The sequence below is a fragment of the Echinops telfairi genome, unplaced genomic scaffold, assembly GCF_000313985.2.
Source record: "Echinops telfairi isolate 266 unplaced genomic scaffold, ASM31398v2 ScPeMD7_7;HRSCAF=31, whole genome shotgun sequence".
NCBI classification, from domain to species: domain Eukaryota; kingdom Metazoa; phylum Chordata; class Mammalia; order Afrosoricida; family Tenrecidae; genus Echinops; species Echinops telfairi.
The window spans coordinates 8,355,792-8,378,668 of record NW_022103904.1 but is presented as its reverse complement, the minus strand read 5'-3'; the positions used below and the strand labels follow the sequence as shown (position 1 = coordinate 8,378,668).

The window sequence follows — 22,877 nt, the reverse complement described above, 5'->3', positions numbered from 1 at the left end:
AGCAGAGAGTTCTAGTTCATTTCTTTCCCTGGCTCTTCAGTATTCCACTGGATGCATTCTTTTTCCATTCTGTTTTTGGTAGGTATTTGAGTTCCGGTTTTAAATTGAATGAATATTGGGCTGCTCACTGCAAGGTTGGTGGTTCAAACCCAGCAACCATTCCTTAGGAGAAAGATGAGGCTATCTGCTCTGGTAAACCCTCTATAGCAGTGGTTCTCAACCTTCCTAATGCCGCAACCCTATAATACAATTCCTCGTGTTGTGGTGACCCCAACCATAAAAGTATTTTCGTTGCTACTTCATGACTGTCATTTTGCTACTGTTTCGTATCCGGTGACCCCTGTAAAGGGGGTCATGACCCACAGGTTGAGAACCACTGCTCTATAGGGTCTTGAGTCAGAATTGACTAGATGGTGGTGGGCTTGGTTGTTGATCTGGTGATCTCTCAGAAGTAGATCACCAGTCTCCTGGGTGAATTTGTACCTTGCTCCAGTCTTCGAGGTAATAGCCTGGGGACCTAACTATTCATAACACCAAGTGTCCGAGGCTATAAATCTTTAAAGGGCTAGATTGCCACATTTACCTCCTCCCATTGTACAGTCTGACCACAACCATCACCTTTCAGTTTGTGGAACTTCCATTGTGCCATGTCTGCACCACCAAGATTCTTTGGTAAAGCCTCTGAGAGCTAGTGAATGTCGGGAGGGGTTCTGACGGCAGAATCTGGGTAGCTCATCGGGAAAGATGCCTACGCCCATCAGAAATCCAACAGATCTTACTGCCAGCCCTGTCTGTGATACTCAGGGTGTGGTCAGTGGACAGTAACCCACCCAACCGTACCTTTCACAGCCACAGGGGGATTCTGGAAGTTATCTGTCCTAGAATAGAGGAACAGAAAAGACTTTGAAATTGCACATTCTTAAGTTTCTCATGTATTCATCCTAGCCATATGTTTTATTTTCCTATGCTGAAAGCAAGTTTTCATGTCAACATTTAGGCTTATTACAACTTCGTGCTTATTGAATCATTTATTCGTTAAAGTGCATTGTAAGGGGTAACCAGGCAGCTTTGTTTTCTCTTGGGCCATTGCTTTCTTATCAGGAAGAGTATTTATTTGCTATTTTAAAAAACAAAACAAAAACAAGTAATGACAAGCAAATCAACTTGTTATTCAAAAGATCAACATACTTCATTCTTTTTGGTAGTTAGGGCACTCCTGCAAAGATGCAAGTGGTGTTTCTAGTGTTCTGAGCCATGTGAAAATAAATTGCAATAATCCGGCATATAAACCTTGTTTAATGCTTTCATAATCGGTAATGCAAGTGATTAAACACTGTGATTTTAATCTTGGCATTTTAGTAACCCAATAAGATAGATGAAAAGGCAGTAACAAATTAGATTATGTAATAATATTTTGTTCTAACTTGGAAGCCCAGTTTTCCTCTGCAATATGTTTTTTTATTTTTAAGTTTATCAAACTGTGCTGCTGAAAAATGTTTCTCTTTCCATAACCTTATGAAAAAATTAATATGAAGTCAAATTGCTTTCACAAACAGCTGAACAACAAAACCCCTTTTATTATATCAAACGTCAAAATAAGTCCTACCTCTTTTTTCATCAGAAATTTTATATTATTTATCCACTGGGCGATTTGGTCAATAGAATGATAGTCGGTCATCTTGAGAGATGGCAGGGCGCAAATAGAGGGGACACTATCCTGGGGTGGGGATGCTGGGACCTGGAGGACATGAACCAGGTACAAGTGTTAGTTCAGTGGAGCAGCTCAGACCCTCAGCCAGACCCTGCAGGCAGGCAACCGCCAGCGGTTTGGGCATCTCTGGGTCTGAGAGGAGAGTTTGTAGGGTTTGGTTTGGAAGATCATGGGCATCCGAATCCATCCAACCATGGCCATCGAGTCAATTATGAATCCTCCTCTTTAAAACCCATGTGTTTAATGACTAAGGTCACCTTCTTAACTATGCCACATGATTTTAAGATTTTGATTAAGTGGGTTCTGGGAAATCAAGAAAGTATATTGGGGTCACAATTTGGTAGGTGAACAGAGCCCTATAATGGAGAAGTGTCTGATCGTTCAGTATCTGAAAGTCACATGCTCTGCTGTTTTTGCCATTCCTTACATGTGTGTGAAGCTTTGGTGACTCTGCCAGGTAAGATTGCTAACCATAAGGTCAGCGGTTCAAACTTACCAGCCACTCAGCAGTAGAAAGATGAGGCTATCTCCTTTCCTAACATTTTACTGCCCTGGGAACCCTGTATAGGTTTACAGTATAGTGGGCTCGCTTGTTGTTGGTTAATATGTGTCCATCTTTGTATAAGTATGTATTAAAGGTAGAGTATATGAATACAATATGCAGATCATCAAGGTGCAGTCAAAAAGTCTTACTTTTAGGGCTCTAGTTTATATATACACGTGTAGATTTATTCCAAAAAAAGCATTTGTATGCTTATCTCTGCTCAAGTTTACTCAGTAAGGCACTTGTCTCATCAAGGTGGCTCCCAAAACAATGCAATCAAAACAGCGGCGTCTGCAGGGATCGGCTGGGGCAGTTAAATCCAAGGCAGAATGGTCAACGCAGAAAATGATGACAACTAGTTTTGGGTATTCAAAAGTCATACTGTGGACCGGTTGTCTCAGAGGAAACAGGGCACTCACCGGGCTTCCTAAGAGAGTTTTACGATGATTGAAAACTGCTGTGGTGGGGAAACGACGAGCCAAGTTGTGCCTGAAACTGTGGTCCATCCTGACAATGACTAGCTCTTTCTTCAAGCGTGGCAAGGGCTGTCCTACAGAGGTTTTCCCGGGAAACTACTCCCTCCCCACTAAGAGCCTGATCTTGCCCCCTGAGGCTTCCTTTTGCTCTCCAAACTTAAAAGAAAAAAAAAATTAAAAGAAGGTGATTTACGCCCCTTTGGGCTACCAAAATGATGTTTTGATGTGGTGTGAAGAGTGGGGAATTCTTTAAGGAAGGGCTCAAGCGATGGAATCCGTGCCTTTAGAGGTGTATAGACTTACAGGATATTTCGAGAAATGGTAGCTTCCTATTTGTCTATTTTTGCTTAGTGAAAGTTTATATGACTTTGTAGCAATGCGGTTTTCTGTACATAAATGTAATCATGTGTGTGCATTTATATAAAATTTCACCAGAAGACCTGGATTTGCACCTTATGCACAGACACTACCCATACATCAGTGGTGGTTTACGTGTCTCTCTGATACGGAACAGGTTTTCACAGAGCTTCCCAACTAGGCTGGACTAGAAAGACCTTCTGATCTGCTTCTGAAGTGAAGATCCTATCTCTCACCGTGCGCCAATTCCTCCTTCTCCTGGGGATAGCGCGGGCCCTGGCAGCATTTCATTCTGATGTACACAGGGTTTCCATCAGCCCTGACCTGACAAAAACTGAGCACATGTGGATTTACATACGATAACTCCTCAAGACACTCAGTGAGAGAGTTTCCCCACTGGACTTGTCAGGCAATGGAGAGAGAGTACAGAATCCACATTCTTTCCTATATCTCTGCTTTGATGCTGGAACGCACTGCTTAGGAAACCGTGTGCTATCCGTGTGCTGGGTCTGGATGGCCTGTGATTACTAGTGGCGTGTATCTTTCAGACAGTGAATATCAGCTCACAGATTTTCTTATTTGTATTCATGTTTTTAAACTGTCTCAATCACTCTGTCTGGAAATACTTGTTCCCATGGCAAGGAGTTGCCATCATCTCTCTGTAAAGGACACACATGAATATGACTCATTACATTTATAATTCCCATTGCCTTCGAGAATAGAACAGAGTACAGCTTCCCCATAGGGTTTACAAGGCTGAATTCTTCACAGAAGTTGACCAACTGCCTTATCTCTCTCGTGCAGAGAAGTAGCATGGTTTAAACTACTGATTGTCCAGCATTTAACCAGCTGCATCACCAGGGCTCCCCACGTTAATGATACCCCATGCCATTGAGTTTATTCCGATTTGGGTTGCTAACCACAAGGTCAGACGTTCGAAATCACTTGCTGCTCCGCAGGAGAACCCTATAGGTCCTATAGGGTCAGGTCCTACAGGGTCACTATGAGTCACCTTAATGATAGTGGGGATACATTTTCTAGACCTTTTCCCCCCAAATCCTGGGGAAATCTTTCCAGATGTGTTTCTTACTGGTGTATAAATGAGAGAGAGAGAGACCCTTCGTGCCCCTGCCAGCAAGGATGTGCATGAACAGGTCTCGGTTATGTACTTACTCATCAGAAGCATTAATAGGTAGCTTATGTCCCTTTGAGGCGATGAAAACCGAGAACCCTCTGACTCATAATGAACCCAATGCCTCAGAGTTGAACTGTGCTCAACGGGGTTTTCAATGGTTGCTTTTTGCAACGGCAGATCACCCCACCTTTCTTCTACAGCACCCTGGGGTAGACATTGTTCATCACTCTGTCATTGCCCTTACCAGTGCACCACCTAACAGCGGACTCCTTTAGGAAAAGTAGGCAAAGTAGAGTGAAAGCACCAATGTTGACATCAGATGTACACGTATTTTTGCAAACGGCCGGCCTGATCTTCTAGGTTCCTTGGCTGTTTTTGGAATTCATGGCTGTCCAAACCTGAGCCCTCTAATTTTTATGTTTTCCTAGATGCGGATTAGTTTTTACATGCACGGCGCTTTGAAATAGAATCTAGCTTTCTAGGAACATTTCTTACTACTTTTTCTCCAAGCTGAACTTAAAAAAAAATGGGTTCGGGATTTTTTTCCCCATTAAATTGACAAAACAAATTAGAAATGGCATTGCCTTCTCCTTCATATTGTTCATTCTTCGTTTTTCTAGGATTCCTCAAAAGCTTATCTTGCTGCTGCTAACTGCTTTGGAGTCAGCCGACCCCCAGCTCATGCACAAACCAATCAAACCGCTGTGATGTGGAGGGCTTTGGTTTGGGTAGCTGTCAGAAGGCAGATCTCTGGACTTTCTTCCGGACTTCACTATCTGCTGAAACCCGTTCAGCGACCTCACAGCCCACAGCCTCTACTGACAGACAAGGGGGCTGCACATGAGATACATTGATCAGGAATGGAACTCGGGGTTCCGGTTCGGAGGAAGCAAGTGCTACCTCTGAACCACTACTGCTCTGGTTGGGGGGTCATCTCTGAGGCTGGCTGAAATTTGTCCTCTGTGTTTCTGCTGTGCTGGGCTCTCAGCATATCTGCACAGATAAGTGGGTGCTGACTACCTTTGAATCCTATTAGGAGGGTTGATTTTCTTCTTGGTTAATGAATTTGCGTAGCCTCTGTACCCTCTAAAGCAAGCATCCTCAAACTACGGCCTGCCCGCCACATGGGCCTGCCGAGGACATTTTTCTGGCCCGCTTGGTGTTTTTGCCCATTTGTTTTTTTACTTCAAAATAAGATATGTGCAGTGTGCATAGGAATTTGTTCAGAGTTTGTTTTTTTTTTTAACTAGAGTCCGGCCCTCCAACGGGTCTGAGGGACAGTGAACTGGCCCTGGTTTAAAACGTGTGAGGCCCCTGCTCCAGAGCAACCAAGATGGTACAGTGAATCTTAGGGGATGGTCCCCATCATTACGGGGCACTTGTGTTGTAGCAAAGAGCTGAAATAGAGGATAGATTCATAGGCTTAGGCTGATATCTATTTAAACATAAGCCGTTGTATTGGTTTCTGAGGGCTGGGAACGTCCCAAGTTCTTTGGGAGACGTAGAGTGGTTTTTTATGGGCAACTTCTCATTCTTCCCACACGTAGTTTTAGAAAACTCTGGATTTTTCTTTTTACGTTACCCAAAGTAGCAGCATCTGATTTAAAAATAACAATAAAAGACTCATTTTTCTCCATCTCCCCTTCCCCCTGGGTTTTTAAAGTTCAAAATGAAAGACGAAAAAGGAGCAAGTGAGAAAATCCTCTGCCCCCATATTTCAACCTCTTTTATTTTCTACTGAGAGAAAATTCATTATCTGATCTTTGGTTTCATTTATTTCAGGGCCTGAGCTGTGCACTTAGTGGAACTGGCTTCTACCAAGATTATATTCTGACAGGGTGATGGGGGCCAGAGGCCGGCCGTCAGCGTGCCTTTGCTCTGGGAGGGGCCGGGGAGGAAATGTGCTTCCCCTGCCTTTTCATTTCACTGCTAAGCCAGGGGCATAAGAGGAATATGCTGTTCTCGGGTCGATCTGTCTCTCTCACCGCCTCTCCTTTTCATGACCGGGCTCCCTCTGTGAATGGAGCACGTGTAGTTAGCCTGTCCCAGCCAGGTCACTGGATTATCCACACAAAACACCTGCTTTCAGAGTAGGAGCAAGACCCTGAGGTAGCTGTACACATCTCAGCCTTTCTAGAAATGACTGCCCCGGGGACTTCAGGGTGGGCAGAAATCCCCCAAAACAGATCAGGGTATCGTAACAGGGAGTGGTGGTGGTGGTGGTAGTGGTGATGTGTGTGGTTTTTTAAAAAATTAATTAATTACTTTTTATTTCAATGGATTATTCTCAGTAGCCCAAAGCCTACATTCTGGCTAGCCTTAGGTCTTTATAACTGGCTTGATTGAAACCAGTCTTTTCTAACTTTCCAACCCTGAGTTACTTACTGATTGTTCTCTGAAGCTGGCTAATCAAGAAGCCATAGAAAAGCTAGAGTGAGCGAGCAGTAAGCTTATTCCAAGTCCTGCTTCACAGAGAAGAGAAGCAGCTGCCTCCCAAAAACCGACGCTCAGATCTGTAACATTGGTTTTACTCTCAGCCTGAGACTCTTAGCAGTAAAGTGTGGGGATGGGTGGTTTCTGCCTTCATATTTCTTACAGACGTACACAGTTCATTTCTTTGTTATGAATGGTCAGACTTGCAGACCAGACACGTGGGGGATTGTATTTTTTCTTTCTTTTTAAGTACAGCACCATGATGGCTAAGAGGTAAGTAAGAAATGAGGACTTTTTAAATATCGGGCCAAATGGAAAACAGAGTTGCAGTAACTACCTTAAGCTCGAATGCCTATTTTCTTGAAATATTTCTCTCATGAAGGAAGCCAAAAGCTGACGTTTAGTTTCCTGTATTCAGTTGCATGACATTTCTCCAGTGTCAATTCTCTTCGCCCAAATAATTGCCTAGCCACATTTTACCTGCATTATGTCACCATGTGCTTGGTGGAATAATATTGGAAATGGACATGCCTGTCCCAAGATGTTCTCTTGAAATCCTAGAGCTTTTCTTTCAGAAAGCCTCGGCTCATGGTGGTGTTTGTCTCATGCAAACTGTTTTTGTCTGGCTTTCTTTCTACCCAGGCCTTCTGCTTTATCAAGTAGCCCAACGTACTCAGACCTCCCCTTCATTAGGATCTCTCCACACCGGAACCCCACTGCAGCCTCAGAGTCCCCGTTCACGCCGCCGCACCCCTACATTAACCCGTACATGGACTACATCCGCTCCCTGCACAGCAGCCCTTCGCTGTCAATGATCTCAGCAGCGCGGGGCCTGAGCCCCACTGACGGTGAGTCTCCAGCCACCTCTCTTTCCAGAAATTGTATCACCGCCGCGTACCTGCCCACCTCGCCCGAGACATGCGAGGCAGTCTGTTTAATGTGTACTGAGTAGCTGCCATGTTGTTATGCAGGCCGTAGATGCCTGATTTCATCTGGAGGGGGCAACTTCTCAGAGGTTAGTGGAGAACTTGGGTGGTACAGATGGGTAGCTAGCAGCCTGGCTGTTCAAAGAAGGAAGGGTCTGGTGCCCTGCTTTGATAAAGGTTACTTGCAAGAATACCCTGCAGAGCAGTTCTACTGTATCACACATGGGTTCTCCATGAGTCGGGGCTTGATGCCGCCCTTGGTTGGGACAGATAGAGTGCACTTGACTTCTAGCCGGAAGGTTGGAAGTTCGAAGATCTGGCAACCAATTTCTAAAAAACCAGCCACTGGAACCCGTATGGAGCAGCAGGTCTGCTGACACACGAAGGTCACATGAGGCATTGTTAACTCAGAAGCGACTGCTTGCTGGGATGAACATGATTCATGCTGGTTTCTCTGTTTTTAGGGGAGGATAGTAATCTGCAGAGCAGTCAAGTAACTTGCAAACAGTTTGTCCAGTGGCTAGTAAGTGCTGCAGAGGAAGGAATGAGCCAGGCTCCATGGACTCGTCAGTGCTTGCTCTCAGCCACCCTTCTGTTCAGCTGCTCCACATGAGTTTAGACCAGCCCAGGCACCCCTTATCCAATGTGCATGTGAAGGCTGAGCATTTTGTCCAGCTTCTGTTTGTACGAGAGGCACATTTACATACAGGTGCGATAGCACAACCTATCATGTGCTTGCTGATAAACCAGAAACCAAACCCTCTGCTCTCAAGTCAATTCGGACTCATACTGACGACCCTTTTCAGGGAGTCTGAGACTGTACCTCTCTCTGGGAGTAGGCAGTCTTTCGCCCACAGAGCTGCTGATAGGTGTGAACCCACAACCTGACAGTTAGTTGCCCAACCCTTAACCCACCCTGCCACGAGGGCAACTGGGTTCTGTTAAAATGTGTTTCTGCCTTGACTGGATCTGGATGGGACCCATGATTTCCCACTTCTGAGAAGACCCAGGTGACGGCAGTGCTGAGCCCCATTAGAAAACACGAGGACGCTGACTGGTGCCAGATGCAAACCAGGAGTGGGATGCGACGAGAATAGGAAGTGAAGAGGACTTTCCATTCTGTACTACGACGTTGCTTGTTTTAGGATCTCAAAGATCAAATTCTGGTTGGTTCTTTTGGGCTCCCAATTGATTCCTTTTCACGTGATTCTTTCTAAGTGGAGCTGGGTATCCCTAGACTATCAAGTTACAAACTGTCACTTTGATTCAGGAAAAGCATTTCCCACCTGATGACAGCCGCACAATTCATTTCCCCGCAATTTGTCATAACTGGAACGGAGGTTCCGGCATTCCAAACAGAAAGGGAAAACGCACTGCCTTCCAGTCGATTTCTACTCAGGGAGTTTCCTGACTTTAACAACAACAACAAAATCTTTACAGAAGCAGACAACCTCATCTTTCTATGGCTGCTGTGTTTGAACCGCTGACCTTACACTTGCACTTAACTGCTCAGTGCATAACCCACTACTTGAGCTTTGTTAATGGCAGGCAGTGGTTTACGAGTTGTGTGTACCACATGATGGACGGTGCCTGTTTGTGGGCAAAGAGAAGCGCCGTGTGCTCTTTCACTGAAGCAGCGTGATTGATGTGTTTGGTGCACTGCCCCTGTTCGCCATATGGACCAATTCCTACAGCCAGTTAGTGTGTACGGCGAGGTCTCCCTCAGCGCCCCACCAGACTCACTCGTCGTGGGAAGGATTTATGTGGAGAACACTGTGCACCAAACTCACATCCAGCACTCTGCTGGACTGAACGGTCCTTCTGGGAATAGCTGTCCTCAAGTACGCTTCGCACTCTTTTTTTTTCCTTTCTAGTTCAGAGCAGTGACTAGACTTGAATAGAAGTTTTGGCAGTTGAGCAAGATTCACATTTTGAAATGAAAACTCGGCTAGTCCTGCTGAGGTGGATTTGAGTCTACCCGGGAAGAAAGGAGCGTGGTCTCCACTCATGAACAGAGAGGCAGTCGTGAACTGGGGCAGTGCAGCTAGCTGTGGGCGTGGCATTGTGCCCGACTCACCGGACTTTGGTTGGCCCACTGGAAAGTGGTTCCTTTTGTGCATCTACACCGAGAAGCCTGCCTGCCATTTCTTTTTAACAGTCTAGGAAGATGACTGAATAAGTAGTGTCTTTACTGTTTCTCTCTTTGAGTCTATTATTTCATTTTCTATAAAGTATGTGGGAATAAAACATACACAACCCTATGGCTGAAGTATATATATATTTCTGTATAATACGTTTTATATTGTTTTAATGATTCTTAGTGTGTCCTAAGCTTTTATCATACAGCCTTCGTAGCCTGCTGGTTAGCACTAAGCTACTAACTAAAAGGTCAGTGGTTCAAACCCATCAGCCGCTTCATGGGAGATAAGACTTGTGTCTGTCCCCATTGAGATTTACAGTCTTAGAAACTGTCTACTCTTTCTCTGCATCAGAATTGACTCAATGGCACACACCAAAAACAGCAATCAGTTCAGGTGCATTATTTTATTTCTTGTTCCCAACAACTGCATACAGCTGCCAAGTGGGGGAGCTTGGATTGGAACCTGGGTCTTCCTGAATCTGGAGTTCACCCTCAGAACTTCTAGAATAGCTTGCCTGCTGGTACTCACAGATGAGCAGGTAGAAACCATTGACTGTCTCAGCTCTTATCAAGCTGGCTTGCTAGTAAATTGCTTCAGACGGATATGTTCTTTTTGAGTTTGTAATGGGGATAAAGAAATTTTTCAAAGCAATAAACAAGCTTTTAAATGATGGAGCATACAATTGCAGTCGCGTATTATTAAAGCCGTGGTGCTAAACCAGGCTCCTCCTGTGTTCTGAAGAGGGGACTCTTTTTAAGAGCCATAGGCGTATGTTATAAGTAAGCCCGCAAAGCCAGCCAAGTTATCAGCTCTTGAAATAAACGTGAACGTACACTGACTTGAAATAACAAGCTGTTTCATTGCGTTGTTTCAGGGGCGCAAGTTACGTAGCTGTGTGCATTGGTTTCTCTAAGTTACGTACCTGTGTGCATTGGTTTCTCTAAGTTACGTACCAGTGTGCATTGGTTTCTCTAAGTTACGTAGCTGTGTGCATTGGTTTCTCTAAGTTACGTACCTGTGTGCATTGATTTCTCTAAGTTACGTACCTGTGTGCATTGGTTTCTCTAAGTTACGTACCTGTGTGCATTGGTTTCTCTAAGTTACGTACCAGTGTGCATTGGTTTCTCTAAGTTACGTACCTGTGTGCATTGGTTTCTCTAAGTTACGTACCAGTGTGCATTGGTTTCTCTAAGTTACATACCTGTGTGCATTGGTTTCTCTAAGCAAACTTGAACAATTATGTTTTCTAGTTGCTAAAAGTCCTTTCCTCTAGTTCTCTTTTCCAATGAAAGTTCTTTTCCCAGGAGGCTTCTGGAAAAGCCCAAGCTGCAGGAGGGAAGCTTGGCCAGGCTGGGAGAAGCATCGTGCGGCGGTGTGGCTCGTGGGTTTGGGGAGATGTGAAGAACAGCATCTTCTTGACCTTCTTCTGACTCTTCACTGTACCTCCTTTTCCAGCCCCCCATGCTGGAGTCAGCCCAGCGGAATACTATCACCAGATGGCGCTGCTGACAGGTCAGCGCAGCCCCTATGCAGACATCCTTCCCTCAGCCGCCACCGCGGGGGCCGGCGCCGTCCACCTGGAGTACCTCCATGCCATGGACAGTAAGTGCCGGCCAGTGCTCTCCGGTCTGTGGGATGGTCGATGCTCTTTCACCGAATGGCGGGGCATACAGAGCTGGGCTGATTATCTGGTTTTTTAAACCCGAGCAAGAGGAGGAACCCCTACTACTTAGTACTCTGGTAAAAGTCCCTAAACTGATGGGTCCAGCATAGGATTTCCTGTCTAGAGTGTCAAAAAGTTTATGTACAAATAGAATTAAAAGATAATAACATCTTTCTATGGGCTTTTGGAAGCGCCCTGATCAAACTGCTATTCTGCCTGTTGTCTTAATAATGAAAAAAGGGAATGGATTTACTATGTGATTGACTTTTAATTAATTTTTTTAACTTTGAATTAATTTAAAATTAATCTTTAAAAAAAAACAAACCCTATCCTTGGTTTGATATTATTTACATTAGATGACATTTTGTCTCAACTGTTTTCTTTATACTAAATGAATTTTTCACTGTTTTTTTTTTTTTTGTGGGGGGGGGTATCTATTGAATACGTAAGACAGATTGGTTACATCCAGGAGTGGGAAAAATAAAGCAAAAATTTCCAAATCTGATGTCACTACTTTCCTGGAGTACAGGGTCGTGAAAGAAAGTGGAATTATTTAATGTATTAGTTTTGGATCCTTCAAGACTTAGAGTTCTTGCTTTCCATGCCGTGGTGCAGGCTCACTTCTCAATCAGCACACCTCATGCACAGCTTCCACCAGTGGAGGCTCGTGTGTTGGTTGTTATGAAGCTCGACTGGTTTCAGATTAAGATGAACTGGAAATAATCTAGTCGAGCAATCTGCTTCTGAAAATCCGTCAGTGCCGGTCTGTGGATCCCAATGGCTGCTGGGTAGCCAGTCGTGGAGATGGTGCAGAACAAGGCAGCGTTTCCTCCTGTGGTGCATGGGGTTGCCCTGAGTCACAGACTGACTCCACAGCCGCGAGGAGCACAACAACGCTTATGATTTATCCAGACGTACAGAAACGTAGCCTCTAGTCATCACCTTCCAGCATCCAAGAGGTCTCATTTATTCAGATCCTTTAAGCAGACATCTGCTTGCAACATGCCCGCATGGGAACCTACAATATCATTCAAGTCATGTGTCATTGAAGGCCCGTGTCATTCGACTGATAACCACCTGACTTGAGAAAGGCTTATGTTTGAATACTGTTCGTTTACTAGTAGCAACCAATACTATTTGTTTATCAGTAGCATGTGCTTTTCTGCCTGCAGTTGACTGGAATCCCTCCGTCACAAAGGGGATGCTGTTGTTAGCCCTCTTATCACCACCGTCACTTGACATTGAGTTGGTCCCGACTCTTGGTGATCCACGTGTGTGGGAGTAAAACTGTGTCCCGTAGGGTTTTCAGTGATTGGCAGTTTAGAAGCAGATCACTGTTTTGTTTTTTACGGAAGTGCCTTTGGGCGGACTTGTATCTCCAACGTGTGGTTGTTAGAGTTATTAGCTGAGCATATAGATGGCTTACCCATCCACTCTAGCACTTTGTGATTAGAATAATGGCTGTATTAGCCTTTTTAGGAGTCCCTGAGTATACTTCTGACATACCCAGCTATAAATCAAAGAAATGCCGAGTGATGTATTTCTGAAAGCTCAGCCAACGGAAACCCTATGGAACACAGGTCTTCTCTGACACACATGGCATTACCATGAGTCAAAAAAGACTCCCCTGGTTCTATAGCCTCTTTCCTACCATGGATTAATAACTCCTCTCTCTTAGTAGATGGGAGCATACTATGTGTTTCCACTGGGGAAATCGTTAGCACGTACAAAGCACAGGAAATGTGTTATATCTTCTGCAGTAGTTTGTTGTTTGCCTTTGTAGGTTAGAAAGTTTACATTTCAGATCCATGGTAACCACTTTTCAATTAGGGATTGTTGGGGGGGGGGAGGAAGTTCAGTGTTATTATGCAAATGAATTATGTAAAAATCTGCAAATAAAGAATTAAAATAAGAGAGTATTCTTGGGAGGTCAGCCCACATTACCTTCCCCATTTGATGAAAATGTGTGTAGTCAGGCAGTGGCGGTTTTTATCTAAATAAAGGATGAAGCTACCCTTTTACTTTGTAAAAACTAATTAAAGGAATTTTAATTTGCCTGAATATATGGTAAATTGAGTGTCATTAAGTAGGAATTTAGATGTCCTATCATTCATCACATAAAAAGAAACCTCCTTTTTCTTTGTCAGAATTTTTTATTAGCATAGAGAAACAAAACAATTAGCCGGAGGAAGCCAGATTAGACAGATCTGTTTGGGAACAAGAAAAGTGCTCTGGCTTGTATTTAAGAACGAGGCAGTATCATCAGTGGAGAATTAAGACACTTTTTTTCCAGCTGATTTGAAAATGCTTCCCTTGCACACAACAGCTTTCTACCAAGGATCCCCACGTTTCCGTCCTGAAAAGTAGCATGCAAGGCCCTTGCTCAGTTACTAGGGATTACCCTATAACTTGCTGCCCTTGCATCCAGTCTGGCTCTCATCAATCTGTGGGTTTCTGAGACTGTAACTTTTAACAGGAGCAGATAGCACATCCTTCTCCTCTAGAGCAGCTAGTGAGTTTGAACTGCCATCCTGGGGTTGTAGTTCAATGCTTACCTGACAGCACTACCGGGGCGCTTTCAGATGAGAATATTGATCAGTTGGAAGGCACTGAAAGCATTCCATTCCTTCCCTCTATGACAGAGATTCCCAAACTTATTTGACTTACCGCCTCCTCTCTGGGGGAAAAAAAAATTACTCAGCAGCTGCCTGGCACTTAAAACTTGTTTCTCATAGATCAGGATGGAATGTAGGCATCTGGCTTTGTAGCAACCCCCCCCCACCCCATCCCGCGCCATTGTTCCACTGCCCCCCAAGGTACTGGATATCGCCCACTTTGGAAAACTGCACTACGACCATTGAAATAGCATTTAAAGACAGGAAATTATGACTCGATTGAACTTACAGGAGATGATTCTGAGCCTCTCACTGCCAATGCCCATCTGTCAGCGAAGCTTGCACGTTTCTCTGATGCCGCAGAGGTTTTACTCGAGCTTTCCAACTCACCTGGACTGAGAAGGAAGGCCTGCCTCCAAAAAGCAGCCAAAGAAAACCCCGGGGATCACAATGATTTAGTCCACAGCCGGCAGCGTTTTGTCCCAATGGCACAGGGTCACCACCTTTTAGGAGCTGCCTTGATGGCAGCTAAAAACAGCATAGTGGATTCACACCTGCGCTGGCAATGCCAAGATGGGATTCTGTAATGTTAGAAACCTGGATGAACTAGATTCAGACGAATCTATGACTTAAATGTACCACCATCAGGCACACCAGTTTCAGCCAGATGACTGGGGAGAATGTTAGAATCAAAAAGGCCATTTATTGCTCTCATTAGACTGTTTGGGTCTACAGTGACCTTAAAGGACATAAGAGCAAGTGATCCTTAAAAGAATTAGGGCCCTAGAAGCCACACTATTTATATTGGTGGAAGTGGAGTTAAATCAGAGCAGAGTCTTGGAAGCCATTGGGCTCCGTCTTTGGATGACATGTGGGGGGATAAAGCCTCTGGTGGTTTATAGCATCAGATGGCCTCCTTATCTCTTGTGTCACTGCTGGTTAGTGGTTTAAAATAATAGCTACTCCAGGGGTCAGCTTTGTCTTGAGTATGCTGTTATTTAGCACTCCGCAGTGGTCACTGACTCCCCTTGGAAAAGGTTACCGCCCAGGATTCTCTGGGCATTGACGATAAATATGGCTTGTTTCAGGGTTGTTAGGAAGTAGAGTGTATTTCTCAACTGAGAAACCTCTTTACTGAAATCAAGCTCTCCCAGTGAGTAAATGTGAAACATATATATTAAAGGCAGGTTTCATCATAAAGGTACATACTGATTTAACTAGTGAACGAGAGGCCCGTATTAGTGGTGGTTGTTTTGGTACTAGTATGCCCTAAAATAAGTGGTTTCGAAACTCCTCTAAATGAAACAGTTCATTTTAAATATGCCTGAAATAAATTTTTGAAATTGCTTGGTAGGTTTATACGCTGGGTGAAATCTCACTGACTAAATTCTGGATTGGTTTGGTTTTTTTAAATGAACTCTAAGGCATTTCACACTTTTCTCTTACATTTTCCTAAGTGACCAAAGCGTGTTGTTGTTGAGTTCATGCTAACTCATAGGGATCCAGTGGACAACAGAATAAAACACTGCCTGTCCCTGTGCCATCCTCAGTCATGACTGTGTTTGACCCATTACTGCAGCCCGTTATATCAGCTCATCCCATTGAAGATTTTCCTCACCCCCCGCCCCCTGACTCTACTACATCAGTCACGATGTCTTTCCCTAGAGCAGTGGTTCTCCACCTTCCTAATGCTGCGACCCTTTAATACAGTGCCTCGTGTTGTGGTGATCCCCCAACCATGCAATTATTTCCATTGCTACTTCATCCCTGTAATTTTGCTACTGTTAGGAATCGGGCGACCCCTCCCCGGTGAAAAGGTCTTTCGAACCCCAAAGCGGTCGTGACCCACAGGCCCTCGGGGAAGGTCTCTGGTATACGGAGTTAAAGTCGTAGGTTGAAGCCCATTTCTTCTCAAGAGTTACATCTCCAGTGACATTTCTGAGACCAATTGCCTGGTGTGTTTTCTTTGTATACCAATAATGCCTACTTTCTCCTTCAGTTTCCTGGGTACCATGAATTAGCCCTGGCACTATATGCAGGTGTACCCCTGTTATGAAGTAGAATCCCTTCATTTTCTTCTTACCTAGTGGAATTAGGTTCTCATCACTCGTTGAGCATTAATTTGATGACTGTCAATATAACTGTGACTCGGGGGTGGGGGTGGGGAGGGCGAGATCAGACCTATGAGCCACCTTCATCCATAGACCTAACTCGAAGTCCCTAGTATCTACCAAATCAAATGCAGGTGGACATCTCTTTTCTAACTCTTCAGGTAAAAATGGTGGCAGCCAGTCATCACGCATCTGTGTGTACAGTACCTACTTCCAGGTTAGACTTCCGTGCTGCAACCTTCTGCCTAGAGAAGCAAGATGCTAAGGAGACGTGAGGAGAAAGGGCTTTCTACTCCGGCGAAGAGACAATCTTGGAAACTCACAGGGAGAGTTCTATCCTGCCCTTTAGGGTCGCTTTGAGTTGGCACTGACACGATGGCAGTGAGGAGAGTAAAGTGCCTTAGAAGCACACTGGATATCATCTTCGTCTCCTAGCTTGAAAAATCTAAAAACAACATCCAAGATTTTGTTTTATTTTTTAGCTTCATGTGTATCTTTACTCACCAACCCTCTCCCTACCACTGTATTGTAGGAAATCAAAGATTTTGAAGATCTTTTGAGATTCATGTTCTTAAGATTGTAGGGAATTTAGGGCAGGGTTTCTGAATCTCTATTATTTGGGCCCAGATATGTATCTGTTGCTTGGGGGAAAGGGAATGTTCTGTGTCTTGGATATGGAACATCATAGCCAGCCTTGCCCTCTAGGTGCCAGTAGCTTTTCCTGAATTTTGCTAAAAATCCAAAATATCTCCAGATCAATGCCCCTTGGGGGGCCAGGGAGTTTGAACATCCCTGATTGAGAACCACTGATTCAGGGTACTTAATTACTTGTGTTTTAGTTTAGCTTCAGTATACCGTGGATCCTGATAACTCCACAAATCATGAGGAATGGAGGCACCACTAAGCTGAATTTTCTATCTCAGGATACTTTCTCCCCTTGGCTCATTGCTTTAAAATGGTGTGTGTCGGAGATGGGACGGGGGAGGGGTTGTTTTGTAACTGTGGGAACATCACTGCCTTGGTCGCTTGTGGTGAATTAATGATGGGAATATCTACGCAGCCGTCAGATTCATAAATCACTAGAAATGAGAGGGGTAACACATAAAAGTCTTTCTCTTTTGTTTAGCAATTTATCATTTTGCCTGCACATTAATAAACAGAGCTCCCCTGAGGTAAGTCCCTGGAAGATAAATATTTCTCCCTAATTTCCTCAATCGTCGCTAGTGGATCACAAGTGGGAGGAGAGGCGCTTGTCACTGCTGGTTGCTGGCTTCTTATCCTTCACTCCCTCGGAGCAAGCGAGGAGCAATAAATAACAGGTAGTGAATACAACGGCAGGTAATGAGGTTGTGTTTTGTTTATATAACAGGCGCCAGATTCCCCAGCCCCAGGCTGTCAGCCAGGCCAAGCCGGAAGCGTACCCTGTCCATATCACCACTGTCCGATCATAGCTTTGACCTTCAGACCATGATAAGGACATCTCCCAACTCGTTGGTCACAATTCTCAATAATTCCCGTAGCAGCTCTTCAGCAAGTGGCTCCTATGGCCACTTATCTGCAAGTGCAATCAGGTATGTATCCTCCTGAATCCATTATGTGTTTTGCTAATGAAGTGTCAGCGCTCCCCTGCACCTGTAGGCAGCCACATGCAGGACTGACGCGGTAAGGAAGAATGCGACACTAGCACTGTCTCTGCGCTTGACATGGGTCCAATATCATGATGACAAATTGCACAGCTGATTAGTGAGAGTGGGGACTGGGGGGTTGGGGAGAGGGTCATGGTGGTGGTGGTGGGGGTTTGATTTGGTTTGGCAGATTTTAGTTGGGAGGCCATACACGAGAAGAGCTGTTCCTCATTTATGATGAGTTCCACTTCTTAGAGAAAGTGAGTATGTCCCATCTTATCCTTGTCTTCTCTCACCAAGAATAACTCTCCCTTAAGGAAAAGGGATTTCATGCCCAGTGGGGTGACAGGTAGCACAGAGCAGGAGCAGAAATAAGCAAGACCACTCATGCCACGTGTCTTGTTAAACAGCGGTTCCCATCAATAGATGGGGGACATGGGCAGGGACTATGAACGAGAGTGAGAGCGGGCCTTTTTCCTAATGGCAATAAACGCAGATGACATGGGAAGGCATCATGATCAGGGGAAATCTGGCCAAGGACTAGATCCTTTTTTTTCTGTGGAGTATTGTTCGCTGAATTTGAAGGAGCTCTATTTTCACCAGACTCCTTTGCTATCTATATGGGAATTCATTTTGATCTATATGTGAATTCATTTTGATACTGCCTTTAAACAAATGTATTTTGTCTTAACTTGTACGCAAAGGCTTCAGCTCAGCCTTTTGCCTGCATTTTTAACATACAATCTCATTATTAATAAATAAACTTGGATTAGTCTCAAGATATAGCAAATAAAAGTAAATCAATGAAACATTTTCTGTAGTTTTATATATTTATCTTCTAATCATTTATTTCTTTTTTAACTGAGCTAGTTAAATGCTTAAAGTTAGCTAGTATTCTAGTTGCTTAGTTAATCTACCTCGGTTATGAACCGAAGCTCTCAAAGCCTCTTGTGTTTTCAGCAGTGTTCCCATAATTCAGTTACTAACAATCTGTTTGAACTGTAGTTTTGTAAACCACTGATGACTCCTTTGAAAGGCCATATTCGAGGCTGTTTTCCCTACCTTGATCTTTAATGACTAACATTTATTTTTTCTTTCTCTAAATAGTGTTGAGTTTCTAATGGATGGGCCTTCCTGATGGGCGTTCACGTTAATGAAGACGTGAACCATCCTGAAAATGAAACTGTTACAAGTAGTAACATGCCCATCTTTACTAGAACTAGTAAATCCCATGGCTTTTTCCTTAAGATTCTCTATTAAAATTTTAATTCTTTTCTTAATTCAGTTATCAACTGATGTTCCTTGTCAATAAGGTTAGGCTTTAACTCTCATGTATAACAATAAAACTTGATGTTTTAATCTGTCACATCATCAAAGTGAATATATACACATTGACTATCAATGTACCATTTTTGATATGATGACATTTACAGCCATTCTTCTTGGCTTCGTGTGTTCGATAACATTGCTGACCGTGAGATGAAGCAAACACTCAGTTTGCAAGGTCAGCATGTAGAGATGGACTCTCCGGATGTGCTTAGAAATTCACCATTGTAGTAAGTTAGTGCAAATGGAAACAGGTCACCAAAAGATGAGCAGTTTGAGCCTAGTGGTGCAGTGGGGTACGAGGTGGGCTGCTAACCACAAGGTCATTGGTTCAAAACCCGCCGGCGATTCCACAGGAATAAGGGGAGGCTGTTTCTTCCTCTAAGGATTTATAATCTCGGCAACACACAGAGGCAGTTCCCTCCCGTCTGTGGAGTTGCCGTGGCTCGGAATCGACTCGATGACGGTGAGTTGGGTTCTTCCCTGAGCGGTACAGTCGAACGAAAGGCCTGACAACCTGCTCGTGTCTATGTGACCACCAAGAGACCCCATGGGGCCGTTCTACTCTGCGTAGCACAGGGTCACCGTAAGAATCATCTTGATGTATCAACTTTGCAAGTAGGTCTCGGAGTTGAACATGATACTAGTCAGATTCTAGTTTTGCATAACTCACCAGTTGTGAACGTCTTCTTACCCTTGGGCTCTCTGAGGTTCAATTTTCATATCTGTAAAATACAGATAATAAGATACCCTCTAATTAAAAATCAGTTTGTAAGGGCTTGACATGGGCCTGCATTGCAAGATGATGATCCCGATACATGGGTGAAGTTTTGGGTAAAAGGACCCTGGAATATTCATCCAGGGGAAGAGCTAAGCCATTGTCCCCCAAGTCTAGCTTGTGGAGAGTGTACCAGTCTCAGAAGCCCGGCCTTGCTGTCCCTTGCACTCTGTCTGGTGAATATCTATGCTGTTCTGGACAGCCATTCATTTCATGTATCTCCTTTGGCTGAAATTATTTAACTGGTCCATGGCGGAACTGGAAGTTGCACCAAAAAGTAGTAGAAGTGTGAGTGGGCGCACACACGGATGATTCCCACAGGGTTCATTATTTTTCCTCTTAACCCATCTTCAGTCTTGCTGCCTTCACAGCTGTATTGATATGGTCCAGTCTCCAAAGGGTTTAGAGGAGGACCTTCCCTGTGAGCTCCTCTATCTGCCAACCATAGTGGTTCAGTTGCAGAGTTGCCCTTTCCATGTGAGAGCTTTGCACTCATTTCCAGCCAGTGCACAGCTGGGCAGGCACAGCCACCTCCCCCCCACCGGTGGAGGCCTGTCTACTGCAGTGACTAACCTGGTTTCAGCGGAGCTTCCAAACTAAGATGGACTAGAAAATATGACCTGGGAATACTTCTAACACCCAGCCAGTGAAACCCTGTGGATCTCAATGGTCCATGTTCAACCAGTCATGAGCATGGCATATGTCTGGGCAACATTTCTCTCCATTCTCCTTGGCGCTTGCTGGGCAGCAGCTAACAATGAAAACAGTATTGAGACTTCACTGGGTAATTATGCTATGTAAGTGTCGAAAGATGTCACTCGATGTTCAAAGTTATGTGTACAGTTTCCTAAGAATGATCTTTGTCCTTCACATATATGCCACTAATACGGTGGTTATAATTAAGAGTGTCACCTAAACCTGTCTAACTTCAGAGGGATAATGTGAACCAAGATCAACCCAAGGCTTATCTCCATGAGGTAGAGGTCAAACATCACGCTACACTTCAACCTGTTCAGCACTTCTGCTCCTCTGGAAGCACTCTTTAGAATAGTCTGCTGCAATGGCCACCCAGAATTTACTGGTATACTTAGAATTAACTGGTTTATTATGGAACACAGTACAGCTTGGGATCAGGATCAACAGGCCACAATTCAGGAAGCATTTAGGCAGAGATTACCTTCCTAATGTGACACAGTTCTCTCCACTTGTTGGCCCTATCATCTGTCACTACTAGTTCTGCCACTGGGTCCCTTATGGACCTGCAGCTGCTGCTATTATTACAGTCCTGGGGCCCAGTGTTTGAGCATTTTTAGGAACTTCCTGCCTCATCTTTTTCTCTCTGCTTAATCTTTGTGCTTTCTTCCTTCCACTACTTCTTGCTGTTCTGGTCTTTCTTTTTGAAAACCTGCTTTTGGGTGGGTTGCTCTTATCGATAAACATTTCATCATCTTTAAGGAATGCATGACCTTTCCACCAAAGGCATTACCTGGCTGATCCTCTCTCTTCAGGCACATCATTGGCTAGGAGTCAGGGCTGAGCTGTAACGCATATCATCCGCATCGTGTATCGACCAATCATTGCAAGGAGCCTACCATCACAGCGGTGGCTAGAGGCAAGGGCCAGGCAGAGACCAAGTTGTTTATCATTTCCCCAGGTATTGTCAGTCCTGCCTGAGCAAAACTAACAAGCCCTCAAGGATAAAAACTAGATTAAAAGGTAACTCCTCAGGATTTAAGAGCCGTTTTTCTGTAGAACCTAGGCAAAAGGTCACAGAGAGGAACTCATTTCACCATCGTCCCAATTTGAATGTGGCTCTCGAGGCTGGTAGTAGCATTTTGTACAATTTAAAATCCCCTTACTCAGTTCTTACTATTTTGCTATGTACTTCCCTGCCTTAGAAAGCCAGCTCCAGAGGCAAGGCTGTCTACTGCTTACTCTTGCTGCGCAGTACATCCGTGAATGTTGTTAGGGTGCATGCATTACCAAGCACAGGTGGCGTTAGGTTACGTATCAGACTGCTGACCACAGGTGGGGCTCAAAACCCCCCAGCAGCTCCTCGGGAGAAAAATGAAACTGTCTGACCCTTTGAAGACTTACAGCCTCCGAAACCCTGTATAGGGAGGGTACCTGTGAAACGGAGTCCATCCCATGGCAGTGAGCTTGATTGCTTGGGGGTTTGGGTGAGTAATTAGAATTGTCCCCTTTATAAAGATGTGGTGACAGATGAGTACTTCTCTCATTCTGAAAGTTATAGTCAATGTAAATAATATACTGTTAGATGCACCCAGAGGGCAGATACAAAATAAGAGAGATTAAGTAAGCTAATGTGATTTTTAAGCTCAGTTCTTGTGAGCTATAAAGATTGCTATAAAATCTTAGAAAACATTAAACAAATATATCCAACTGTGAAGCTATTTTTAAAAATCATATCTACCATCTATCTGTATACTTCTGAAGATGGGCCTTCCTTCTCTCTCACCCTTCCTCAAAGAAGGTGGCCCCCTCTGCATTGTAGCATCTCCAATGGGACTTTAATCTTGTCTCTTTTAAATATTCTCTGAGTCTGGGGAACAAGAGGGCTGAAAGGAGCAAGGTCGGGGTTGTAGAGTGGAGAGGGAAAGGCTTCCCCAGAAACATCTCCTAACACAGCCCTTGACACCCTCCAGTAATGAGCAGGTACAGACAGATACTCTCAGCTTAACTTGGCTATTAACTCACCAGTACAGTTTCAAATGTTCTTAAAACTTACTCATTCTAAGCCCTGGTGATCATCCTGTGTCTGAGTTACCCCTATGGAATTCCCCCAAAAGTCACCATCGTAACCTTCTGCGATGACCTCTCCGCTTTGTCTTTAACTCGCCCAGCAGATCCCCTCCCAAACCACTATGTGAGCTGGGTGGACTTTCTCAGGAGGTACCCTCACAAGCCTTACCTGTGTCCCTGGATGACAGTGTCTAATGTCCTCTAGCTTTACAAGGGGGAAAGGAAATCAAACTTCATGTCAGCATCACCCAAGTCCAATTTCTGTGAGGCTAA

General features: G+C 44.3%; 1 protein-coding gene across 1 annotated transcript in view; it reads left to right on the top strand.

The window, feature by feature from the left end:
* Positions 1-22,877, top strand: part of GLI3 (GLI family zinc finger 3) — a 324,180-nt gene that overhangs the window by 219,451 nt on the left and 81,852 nt on the right. The window contains exons 4-6 of the mRNA XM_045286286.1: positions 7,299-7,504; positions 11,179-11,325; positions 17,482-17,683. Of these exons, the coding sequence (XP_045142221.1) occupies positions 7,299-7,504; positions 11,179-11,325; positions 17,482-17,683 (555 nt within the window). The remainder of the gene's footprint in view (positions 1-7,298; positions 7,505-11,178; positions 11,326-17,481; positions 17,684-22,877) is intronic.